The sequence below is a fragment of the Carassius carassius genome, chromosome 5 (genome assembly GCF_963082965.1).
Source record: "Carassius carassius chromosome 5, fCarCar2.1, whole genome shotgun sequence".
NCBI lineage: Eukaryota > Metazoa > Chordata > Actinopteri > Cypriniformes > Cyprinidae > Carassius > Carassius carassius.
In genome coordinates, this window is record NC_081759.1 from 15,253,854 (window position 1) to 15,266,249 (window position 12,396).

At 41.7% G+C, this 12,396-nt stretch overlaps 2 protein-coding genes across 3 annotated transcripts; one reads left to right on the forward strand and one right to left on the reverse strand.

Annotated features, from left to right (window-relative positions):
- On the forward strand, positions 1-2,992 carry LOC132140836 (high affinity copper uptake protein 1-like). Its single transcript, XM_059549852.1, has 3 exons — positions 1-139; positions 1,366-1,534; positions 2,643-2,992. Exons 1-3 carry the CDS (start codon positions 70-72, stop codon positions 2,842-2,844), a joined length of 441 nt encoding a protein of 146 aa, XP_059405835.1. The 5' UTR covers positions 1-69; the 3' UTR covers positions 2,845-2,992.
- A 1,038-nt stretch (positions 2,993-4,030) lies between these two features.
- On the reverse strand, positions 4,031-11,977 carry LOC132140306 (anaphase-promoting complex subunit CDC26). 2 transcript variants are annotated; one of them, XM_059549090.1, is made up of 3 exons: positions 11,866-11,977; positions 11,338-11,443; positions 4,031-4,647 (listed from the first exon to the last, which is right to left on the reverse strand). In XM_059549090.1, exons 2-3 carry the CDS (start codon positions 11,416-11,418, stop codon positions 4,462-4,464), a joined length of 267 nt encoding a protein of 88 aa, XP_059405073.1. In that variant the 5' UTR covers positions 11,419-11,443; positions 11,866-11,977; the 3' UTR covers positions 4,031-4,461. The 2 variants fall into 2 exon arrangements, with proteins under 2 accessions (XP_059405073.1, XP_059405074.1); XM_059549091.1 differs by lacking the exon at positions 11,866-11,977 and having other exon boundaries at positions 11,338-11,468.
- Between the last annotated feature and the right edge of the window lie 419 nt (positions 11,978-12,396).

Here is a 12,396-nt window from a genome sequence, read left to right on the forward strand (position 1 = left end):
TCAGAATTCTGTTATTTATCATGGGGAAAAAAACATAGGTTTGAACACATTGATTTATTCTTACAGCAAATGACCTTCTACTTTGGCTACAAAAATGTGGAGCTGCTATTCGCTGGGCTGGTCATCAACACTCCAGGAGGTGAGATGGAAGGGCTGTTTTTAAACTAACATGGGGCGTATGAAATTCTTTATTCATTCTGTGTTTTCTGTTTGGATTTTTTTTGGATTCTTTGTTTTATGATTTATACAAATGTATTATCAACAGACAGTGGCAATCAAATGAATTCATAATACTTTGTTACATTTTTTAAATCGAATGAAAATTGAGAAAAAATCTATACATTTGCAAACAAAATGAGGTTTACCATTTAATTGTGATATTCCTATTTAATAAACATTGTTGTTATTACTTTGTGAAGTACATTATATTGGACAAACGTGATCTATTTCTATCATATGTAAATGTAATCATAAATGTCTTTATGTGGTTTAATATTCACAGACGCTAGTCAATATCAGGATTTGATTTAGTGTATTTAATTATCCAAACTTTGTCAATCTGAGTGACATTATACCTTATACTGTAAATTTCTTGTTTGTGTCTGGATTCTGTCCTTATTTTCTGCAACACAGGACATTCTCTCCTCTTTACTCAACCTCACGTCCTTCCAAACCTGTATGAATTACTTTCCTCTGTGGAACATAAAAGATATTTTAATATATTAAAAATCACATATGAAATATTTTTTGTGTCCATACATTGCAAGTCATTGGCCTCCAATATTCAGTTCCCAACATTCAAAATATATTTTTTTATTTAATTTTTTGTGTTTTTCGAAAGCCATACAGGTTTACAACGATGTGATGAAATGATGACATTATTATTATTATTATTATTGTTTTCTTTTTTTCTTTTCAAAGTCATTCACACCGGCAACAATTTGCAGTGATGAAACAATAACATTATCCAGTCATAATAAATTAATTTCAAGGCAAATGAGCATTGACTTGATGCACTGACTGCCAGTGCAAGTGTAAAGCAACAGTGCAGTGACTTGCCATCCTCCAGTGAATCACTTTCAGTGTGAACCTAACTTTACAGAGGACCTAAAATTCAATATTGAACAAAACATTAAGTGTAATAAAAGAACAACCAGTGGCGTTCTTGTGAATAATGTCATAAGATCCACTAAAAGGCAAGTGTACTGGTTGCACAGGTTTTAATAAGCTGATGCATCTGAATTATCAGAACAAAGCAGAATATTTTTGCAGCCAGGAATTCCCAGTTACACTGGGGTAATAAGATAAAGTAGGTGAAAATGTGAGGGTTCCTGGGTTTTAACCTCTCTTCATCCTCGTCTCTAGGAATGGTAGGCGCATGCATTGCTGTGTTCCTGCTGGCTGTGTTCTACGAGGGATTAAAGATCGGCCGTGAGTTCCTATTGAGAAGGAATCAGGTGAACGTGCGTTACAACTCCATGCCTGTCCCAGGAGCTGATGGCACTGTGCTCATGGAGACACATAAAACAGTCGGGTCAGTGAACGGAGTACTCATGTTTTCAGGATGCAATGCCAAAAAATCTAAATGACCCTGTTTTCTTTGGGGAACCTTTGTGTTCTTCTTGTGGATGAGTCATCAGTACACAATAATGTTTCTGTAATCTTTCATCAACTTGAAGGAACTTTTCCTTTCAGCACTTATCAGGCCATGTGTGTTTTTTAGTTCTCTGTTATGATACGGAATGGCCGCATGTTTCACCTGAGCTACGTGACAAAATAAAAGTCAAATGGGTTGTGAAACCAATTGCATGTTGCCCTTAAAAGTTATAAATATTGAAACCGGTCCATAAATGAGACCATTAGCCCCACCCAAACTTTACTGTCCAAATTTAGAACTGGAGTTTTTGTTTTTTTGTACAGTACATATTTATGGAAGCCCATTTCTGCCACATAAGAAAAGAAAAAAATCATGCTTTGAGAAGACATAATTATGGCATAAGTAAATGATGAAAGAAATCAAAATGATCAGATTAAAAAGTCAGAGGTATGACATACCAAGTCATAATTATAAAACAAACTACTTATAATTACTTTTAATGTTATTACGGACTTTTATCTCACACATTCTGATTTATCTGTTTATCTCATAATTATTACTTATAATTATGTCATAATTCGGACTTATGTCATAATTAAGCTTTAAAAAAATAAAATAAGCATGTAAGCAAATAAGCATGATAATATAATGTTAATAATTGGCCTTTATATTGTTTATATATTAGCACCAAAGCCAAATGAAAAAATTCAGATATTATCTCTATTATTAGATGTATAAAAAAAAGATCCATTTATTAATTTAGTATCCAGTATTTTTTCTCTCTTCTTGAAGCACCACCTTGTTTGCAAACCTCTAGCTCCGATTGAAAACATTTTCTTTCTTCACGGCTTTTAAAATGAGCTCTGTGAAAAACAGGCAAACCCAGATCAGCATTAAGCCTGTTTACACTGATCTAATCATCTCCTGAATGAAGTCACTACCTCCTGTAGGTAAACATGCATGTCCCAGGTTGTCTTCACACCGATGACATGCCTTTTTCTAATCCTGTAATCAACTAAACACCTGCTTCTGTTATCTCCTGCAGACAGCGAATGCTGAGTCTCGCGCACTTCTTCCAGACGTTTCTTCACATCATCCAAGTGGTGGTCAGTTACTTCCTCATGCTGGTGTTCATGACGTACAACGGGTACCTGTGCATCGCTGTGGCGGCAGGCGCCGGCTTCGGCTACTTCCTGTTCAGCTGGAAGAAGGCAGTGGTGGTGGATATTACAGAACACTGTCATTAACCTCTCTTGTATATAACCTCAAAAAACACCCACTTCACAATCCCAACATGCACCGCGACTCTATATGTGTAGAGCACTATATGATTTCTTTAATCTCCGTAAATCTCAACCAAGTGGCTCTATTCATTTTAAAGCTCTAAAGCTCTCGTTTTTGTACAATTTGCCCCATATTTCATATCCCAACAACCGTTCATCATCACCATCCTAATAATAGAATAAGTGGGCACAGCCGATCAGTCTGCCTCCATAGTGCTGACATTGTAACATCTTACAGATTCTTCTGTTTATGAAGGTGCTTCTGGGTGACGAAAGAGCCTTACTAAACCCTTTGCCTTAAATGAGGGAACACCAACATACACCCAAGAGGGCGACCGTAGACTCTAAAAGCCAAACTGGATCTGGTGGACCCATTATATATATATAAAACTGTTGGGAGGGGGTTGTTTTTTTTCCTTTGGAGGTTGTTATGGCCAAGTGTTTCAAATCGCTGGAACCACCGTTAATAATCAGTGACCATTGTTTAGACTGAATGATGTTTGCACAAGAAAGAGAGGTTTGAAGTCGAACTTTGCTCCCTTTTGAGTGCTTTTAAGTAAATATGGGGAGATTAGTGGAAAATAAATTATATCTGATGCCAGTGTCACCGATTTCATTTTTATAATTTATATTTGTAACACTCAACTGTACTTATCAATGTTTTCTGGCTTTCTTTATGTGGATTCTTTAACGTTATGACATTTTTAGATGAAAAATTGTGGCACATTTGTGATGTTGAGCAAATCATGAGTTGTTAAAAACATTAAGGTCATCGCTCTGATAGTTACTGGGTCTCGGAATGTGAATTCTGTGTGGAAATTGATGATAGTTATACTCCTTATTTGAAAGGAGTGTGCCTTTTACATACAGGACCCAATAAAAGTGCCCAAAGAGTGTCTCAAGACCACATATCTTAAACCAGCTAGCATGTAGGTTTTAGAAGAAAGCCTGTTTAATTTTTTTTTGTTCCTTTTTATAATTTTTTTTTTTTTTCCTGTAATTTTCAGAAAATATTCACATCATGTTTTTGTAGCAGCTGTCCCTTTGTAGAATTGTTCTCCATCATCACAGGTGTTACTCAAACTGCAGATTATAAAAAAAAAGTTTGCATTGTCTTGAGTGGGGAAAAACTACAATAATAGACTGAACATCATTTCCAGCGCTGTGGCAGTGTAATGATTTCTTAGTCTGTTTACAGTTCAGTCAAGTCTGTAGAGTAAAGTTCTGTAATCATGAAGAAAATGATGAATAAATACTGTATGATTTCAAAGAGAACTTCTTGACCACCTCATTTATAAACCAACCCGTTTTGATGATCGCCTCATCTGTGAAATATTAATCCTTGTCTTGTTCTTGTTGTATTTACAGTAAAACTAAAAGATACAATTTTCCACATCCAACTAACAAGATTTTATTAACTCGAGTAGAAAAATAGTCCTCTGTAATCAGTTATCACAAACACAGTTAACCAAACTCAGAATGCATGTGCTTTCAGTCTTTTTCAGGTCAGGCATTATTAAATCCTATGTATGTGTGTGATTCTTAAGACCTTTTAGTGCATTTTTTCATGTTTGCACATTGTCAAAACTGAAGGTTCCCAAAAAGAGAGGGTAACGTGTTAGGCTTTGGGAGGGGTTTGTAACCGATTCGCTCGTGGATCATCTGCTCCCTGGTCTTCCCGTCCGTGCCGCCACCTGATGCACCGCTCATCTCGCTGGATGTGGCCACACCAACTACATCCACCTCATCCCTCTGTTTCTTTCGACTCTAGACAGACATGGGTAAGAAACATGGAGATTAAAACAAGATCAATCTATGCTTACACAAAACTATCTTTAAGTATCATTCAGTTTTGCTTAAATATGCTACAGACAAATTGTTGTTTCCTGCTCAAACCAGATGGCATAAGTTTCACACATGGCATTTTCACAGGTTTTTTTTAGTTGTATCATCACTGTTCGCTGCTTCAGATTGGTTTAGGTGTTTGGTTGACAGGTATGACACACCATAATAGGCCAAATGTCATGTCACTTTATCCTACAGTTGAAATTAGTAGTTTTTGGCTTGTCATGTGATCACAACATAGCACAGTTTAAATAGTATGTCTTATGCAGAATCCATCTTTTTCATAACTAGCCTACTGCATTTTAAATCATGAGGCACTTATGGTTTCTGGAAGTTCCACTTAAAATTAATGGAACAAATCATAGTTGCACTACAAATAATCCTGATCCGTCTGAATGAGCTGTTAATGTTCCTTCATGCTCTATTTTCAGATGTCAGGAGATTAATATTACACTTGGTATATTCTAGTATGTTATTTTAAACATTAAGTATTTAAACGGTAGTATTCAGTTCTTTAGCTTTAAAAGTTAAAAACGCTAAAGTTTTTTTTCCCCCTCCTTTTCTGATGGAGCTTTGGTTCCTTACCACTGTTGCATGTATAATGACAGTACCTTTACAACATCGACAGTTATTGAAGTCAATTAAATCAATATTAAACTGACTTGAACAGAATAATGACATTATTGTCTGCTGTAGAGCAGCTTACGCTGTAGCTGAAATTAGGACGCTCCTAAACGTTCTAGTTGCTCCCTCCAGCCTCTTTGGTGACGTCATGGAGCTTTTCTCAGAGACGCAGAAAGTGCGCCAAGGCGATGAGCCACGTGATACCCCGTCGCTCACTCCAGTCTTCATCTGCGAGGTTCCGCTCTTATGCACCTCGTCAGGCTCTAAGACCAGCTAAAATAGCCTGCCGTGACACCCCGCTCTGAACCGGACGCTCGTTTCGGCCGAAACCAGCAGTGGTAAGAACCTGGGAGGAAACGTCAGGGTCGGTTTAGGACCCCGCGCCGCGAGAGAGCCAGCGCGCCATCGAGCCGTCTCCCTGACTGACCGATAGTGAAAGAGTGAGTGCGCGGCAGGCCCCGACCCCAAGTGCCATGTTCAAATGCATCATGTCCCCCATTCCTTCGGGCGACGATTGCTATGTGTGTTTGAATGCTGTTTGTGTGAGTTCCACAATAAAAGCATGTATACAATCACCAAAAGAGCTTTACTTCCTCTTACACTCATCACTGTGTCACTCGCCCTGTCTCATAGCAGCGCTGAGCCACAACCCATGAGTATAATGGCCTCGCGAGGGAGCGAGAGTGCCAACACCACAAAAACACGGTGTCACCCTCCATGTTCAGATGCATTATGTCCCCCATGTTCCTTCGGGCGACGATTGCTATGTCTGTTTAAATGATGTTTGTGTGCCACAATAAAAGCATGTATACAATCAACAAAAGAGCTTTACTTCCTCTTACACTCATCACTGTGCCACTCGCCCTGTCTCAGAACAGTGCAGAGCCACAACCTATGATTATAATGGCCTCGCTCGCGAGCGAGAGTGCTAACACCACAAAAACACATGCATCGTGTCCCCCATGTCACTATGGGTGACGATTGCTATATGCGTTATATGATGTTTGTGTGAGTAAAAATTTTACTTTAGAAGCATGTAACCAAATTCTTGCACCCAACATTGTGTCACTCGCCCTGTCTCTAACAGCGCAGAGCCACAAACCCATGATTATAATGGCCTCTCGATGGCGCAAGAGTGTCACACCATTACGCGACGCGACCCGCCCTCCCGCCAGTGCTTCCAGCCTCGCGGGGGCGGGGCCCTGGTCATAATAAGCCATCCGTGGCTGTAGAGGTAACGCGTCCGCGGTGTCATTTCATGGACGGTAGAGAGGCTATCCCGGGCGTTTCACCGTGGATACTGGGAATATTCACGATGGATATTCTCTCTAATTCAAACGCAGACCTCCCCGCTTCAATGGCGTGGTCCCGTCACTGACTTTGCCCCAGAACCGTCCTGTTCTGCGACAGGAAGTTCTCAGTCTGCTCGATAGGGAGCGATAGAGCGAATTTTCCCCTCAGATCGAGCGGAATGCGCATGTTGAATTATTTGGACGATTGGCTGATTTTAGCCCAATCAAGAGATGTGCTATCAGTCACGTGAAAACAATGCTTCGCCATTTGGATACGCTGAGACTGCATGTGAATAAGCAGAAGAGCGTGCTTTTACGAGTCAGACTGTAACATATCTGGGAATATGTTTGGACTCGATGGCGATGCGAGCTCATCTCTCTCTAGAGCATTTCATCGACTCTGCGCTGTTTCAGACCGGGCAGGTCGTTTACACTGAGGGACTTTCAGAGGCTTCTGGGACTGAATGGCGGCGGCTTCTTCAGTGTGCCATCTGGGTCTGCTACATTGCGGCCGCTACTGTTTTGGCTGTAACTCGAGTTCCGCCGAGGGCGTGGTCTTCGGTCCACAAACACATACGGTCATTCACAGTTGCGTCAGCACTCTGAGACCGTGGAACAGCCCGGATATGTTCAGCCCAGGAGCTCTTTTCTCTACGAACGCGTCTACTTCAGGCTGGGGAGCAGTGCGTCTGGGCGTACCTGCCTCAGGCCTGTGGTCGGAGTCACAGAGAAGGTGGCACATACACCGTTTGGAATTGAAAGCGGTGTCCTTAGCCCTGCAATCCATTCGGTCGAAATTGGAGCGGCAACTTGTACTGATACAAACCGACAACACGTCTGTGGTCTCTTACATAAATCGCCAGGGCGGCGTGCGCTCCAGAGCTCTATTCAAACAGGCAGCGAGGCTCCTGTTGTGGGCGGACCGACACTTAATCTCCATAAGAGCGTCGCACATCCCCGGTACTTTGAACCGTGGAGTGAGCATGTTTTCGAGGAACGGGATTCCTCAAGGAGATGGAGGCTTCACCCAGGATCAGATCTAATGATTTGGGAGGGAGGAAGTGGATTTGTTTGCCACGAGCGAGAACGCACACTGTAAGACGTTTTTCTCGCTATCTCACTCCCCCCTGCCGGAAGATGTTCTGACATCGCGTTGGCCGGAAGCCAGGCCTACACGTTCCCTCCGGTGAAGATTCTGCCTGTGTTGTGCAAAATCAGGGAGGAGAGAGCGTCAGTTATACTCGTGGCCCCGAACTGGCCGAATCAGCCCTAGTTCGCGGACCTGAGAGAGTTAGTGATGGCTCCCCCATGGCGAATCCCCCTCAGGCAGGACCTGCTGTCTCAGGCGAACGGCACAATATGGCACCCCAGCCCCGAGCTGTGGAACCTTCATGTGTGGCCGCTGAGTGGACCATAATAAGCGGGACGCTCTGCACTCACGAGTGCTAAACACACTTACGGAGACGCGAGCACCATCAAACACTCACTGCTACGCGCAGAAGTGGGGAGTTTTCACAAAATGGTGCAAGGACATTTATGTTGACCCGGGGACCTGTTCCGTGTCGGATGTTTTGCGCTTTCTACAGCACAGTATGGATAGCGGGAGTTTGAAACCATCCACGCTGAAGGTGTATGTGACCGCTAGTGCCGCTTTTCGTTCCCCGGTTGACGGGCAAGTGATCGGTAAGCACGCTCTGGTAATCAGTTTTCTCAGGGGAGCAAGGAGATTGTGTACTTCATGGCCGCCCTCCGTGCCGCCGTGGGATTGAGGGCTCTATCTCTTACTACCGTTCGAGCCCTTAGCTTCGATTGCGGTTAGGAGCTTCCCTGAAGTCCGCTTTGCGTTTGGTGAACGATATTGCATCGCTTTCGGACCTGGCGACTGTAACGTCACTCTCCGGCCGAGACCGGGTTTCGTTCCGAAGTCACTCATTACACCGTTTTGTTTCCCTGCCCGCCTTATCTGTTGAGCCTTCAGCCTCGCGTGACGCTGATACTCAGAGCGCCGAGACCCTGTTAGGGTTTTACGGATGTATATGAATCGCTTGGCCGCCTTTCGTCAGTCGGACCAGCTGTTCGTGTGCTTGGTGGATGAAATAAGGGACGTGCTGTTTCTAAACAGAGACTTTCTCACTGGATCGTGGACGCTATCGAATGCCAGGGGAAGGGTTATCCCCTCAACATCAGAGCTCATTCTGCGAGGACTATATAAATGCTTCCTGATGGGCCTGGTCTAGAGGTATGTCTATCCAGTATTTATGTTTTGCTGCTGGCTGGTCTTCCCAGAACACAATCGCCAGGTTTTACAAGCTGGATGTACCCTCTGTTGCGTCACATGTACTTTCGGTGAGTTAAGTTTTATTCATTCTGTTATAACCAGCTATACAGTAGTTACCATGGCTGCTAACTCTGTGTTATGGTTTAAATGGTTTATGCAGTTGTCACCGCTAAGCTGTCGACTCTGTGTTTACTCTCAAGCTTGAGTGCTTTTGTGTTGTGTCTGCCCTGTTAGTGCGGGCTTCACATTTATTGCATGAAGATATGCTAATTTTGTTAGGGTCGGAGCTATGTCTCATTGGTCTAGTTCCGCCTATCAGATGCAAGCACTCTTAGCGACGCGGCCATTGGCTAGAACTGTCCTGCTTATGTGTGAGGGTGATTGACTCCGTTCAGGGCTTATCTTCACTGCTCTCACGGCGGGATTTTATACAGTTCCCATATACGTCTTAGCTGACGTAATGTTGAGTTCCCGCCTCGAAAGGGAACGTCTCCGGTTACTATCGTAACCTCGGTTCCCTGAGAGGCGGGAACGAGACATTACGTTAACCGTCGTGGTCGCTGTTTGATCAGCTGTGCTAGCGTTCAGCCGTGATTCTGACGTAATTTTCGCGCCCATGCAATTTTTTACTGCCCGCGAACCTGTCAGTATTTGCATGCTTCGCGTCAATTGGCCAGCTGCCCCCAGCTGGCGTTAGCCAATAAGATTTCAGCAAAAGTGGGAGAAGGGAGGAGTTCCCATATACGTCTTAGCTGACGTAATGTCTCGTTCCCGCCTCTCAGGGAACCGAGGTTACGATAGTAACCGGAGACGTTTCAGCTTGTCACGAAGCTCTCTCTATCTTGGAAATGCAACTCCAATATTTACCCGTGTCTCGTTTCTTCTTCATCCCAAAACCTTCTCAGGTCATTTATTTCACCCGTACATTTGCGCTTCACAGAACGTGCAGGCAAAGCATAATCATGATCCATAACTAAATTATTGATTGAGGTATAAATACGAATATAAACAATATAAATATAAAATATAATAGTCTCGACCAAGGCTAGCTACTACTTTTTCTTCTTCGTCTCGTCTTTGCTTCTGTTCACCTTTGTATTTGGCGGTTCCGCAGGAAGTTAGATAAACTAGAGGGGTCAAAGTTTATATGACGCCATAGACGGGCGACAAAACGGAAATAAAGAAACGTGCCGTGTCTTCTAATTAAACTATAATTTTCTCCGGATATTAAAGTTCGTGGAAACTGTCGGGATAATGTAAGTACACAACAAAAAAATATATATAACATAGATATAGTGATATCTGCTATTTTTAAAGCAGAAAAATTACATATTGTGCCTTTAAAGGCAGGGTGGGTAAAAAAATGTATAAAAAAACTTTTTTCCCAAATTTGTTTAAACTTTATTTATATATCAATGCATAATTAAAATGTAAGTACTCTGAAAAAGAAGGTATAAAAATCGAGTGACTGTAGACCTCTCACGACTGTTTTAAAGACAGCTCATTATTTCCATTCACTCCACCTCCTCCCTTCTGGGCTCCTTCCAAAGCCTCTACTACGGCTCACTAAGTAATGTTATGTTAGCTATATTACGCAGCTACGTGTGCTAATGACACATGCTTCATGAAAAAAATATGTATGATCAAAATACAAAAAGAAAGATTTACCTGTCCAGCAGAAATAAAGCCATCAAGGAGTCACTTTTCAGCCCCTTGAGTTTCCTCAGTTCTCGCCATCGCTGGAAAGCCACGCTGATATTAACTTGCGTTTTATTTCTTTGTTTATCCAAAGACTTTTTGTTCATTGCCTTTTCTTGTACTGTTACTGTCTTCCTTTTTTTGCCTGGTTTGCCTTCACTAACTGCATAGGCTGGTACTGTGAATATTGCTTGCTGTTTCTCTGCCATTGTTTTGGTATTCCTAGGATCCGTGCCAGTTGAATTCCTCAAATCAAACGTGCACGCGCAAGTGGGCAGGTCATGTGTGGCAAAAGGGTGGTTTCCATGGTTGCGAGAGAGTGACAGTCGCCTAAGCCAATCCTATTTTTCGTCCCGAAATGGAAATAATGAGCTGTGTTTAATACAGATTAAACGGTCTAGAGTCACTCGATTTTTATACTCTTTTTATCAGAGTACTTACATTTTAATTATGCATTGATATATATAGAAAGTTTAAACAAATTTGGAAGAAAGTTGTTTATACATGTATTACCTACCCTGCCTTTAACTGATACCTCTACCACACGACTGAGCTTACTCTGAATAGATCTGTCAAAAGGAAGAGATCGTTCCAGTTAAACGGTTATCACTTGTTTCAGTGTTCTTTTCTGGAAACTCATTGTCATTTGTATATAAAGCATCTCCTAAACATCCAGTCGTGTGAATAAGTTAATCTACTGGAGGATCCTCTGGACTTTACCTCCAGCTCTTTCTTGACGCTTTCAAACTCCTCGGTGTCGTCCAGCTTCAGCTCCAGGCGCGTGGGCTTCCTGCGCAGCATCTTCTCATCCCAGGCCTCTCGCTGCCTGAAGCGCGTGAAGAAGACAGACGATAAACCACTGAGCTATGGATACAGTTTAATTATAGTTCTGTGAGATGAACCCTTGTTCACATTTGTCTCGAGGAAATTAGTATCAAAGCAGTCGCTCTGACTGCAATACCGATATTTGTACACATAAGACATATACTAGTATTTAAAGTTTAGCATTTTAAAGTAATGCATATACTGTCGGTTTCATCGAGTCCTGCTGCAGCTATATAACGTTATTGTTTAGCAGCTACATGCTAATTAGCTCACTAGCTTTGAACTCTCGAGTCTTAAACACAAACAGTCACAAACACCAGGGTACTGAACTATGAAGAGTGTCGTTTATTGTACTCAGCATGACAGATTATTATCAAACAATTTGAACTGAAATATATAACTGTCTGACACGACGCCACTCACCGCAATCACACACGCTTTATATCCATACAGGAAGTTCGGAAGGGAATCATGGGAAATGTAGTAAAAGCGCATTGAGAAGAAAAGAGAGGACAGAAATCAGTCATTCAGGAGCACAATGATAGAATAAACTGAGATAAAATGCTGACTTGTTTGAAGTGTTTTGTGTTTTATAATTTCATAATTTTTCAGTTTATATTTAGATGAAAGGCCCACAGTATTAGTACAGTTCATTTAATAATTCGTTTTGATATATATGTATATATATATATATATACTCTTTAATTAATTTAATAAATAAACACACCCTGAGAAATAAATAAGTAAATAAATAATTATATAATAATTGTTGCAGCCCCTACAACCAGGGGGTCTCAATGTGACTTAAAATGGTAAACCAAAACATGCATTAAAATAAGCCAGTGAGGTTTAGAATCTCTACTCCACAGTTCACGCTTGATAACCTATCAGAGCTAGACAGTGTATTTCCACAGCGGTTTGTTATGATTCAACCGCTGGATGTCACTATAGTAA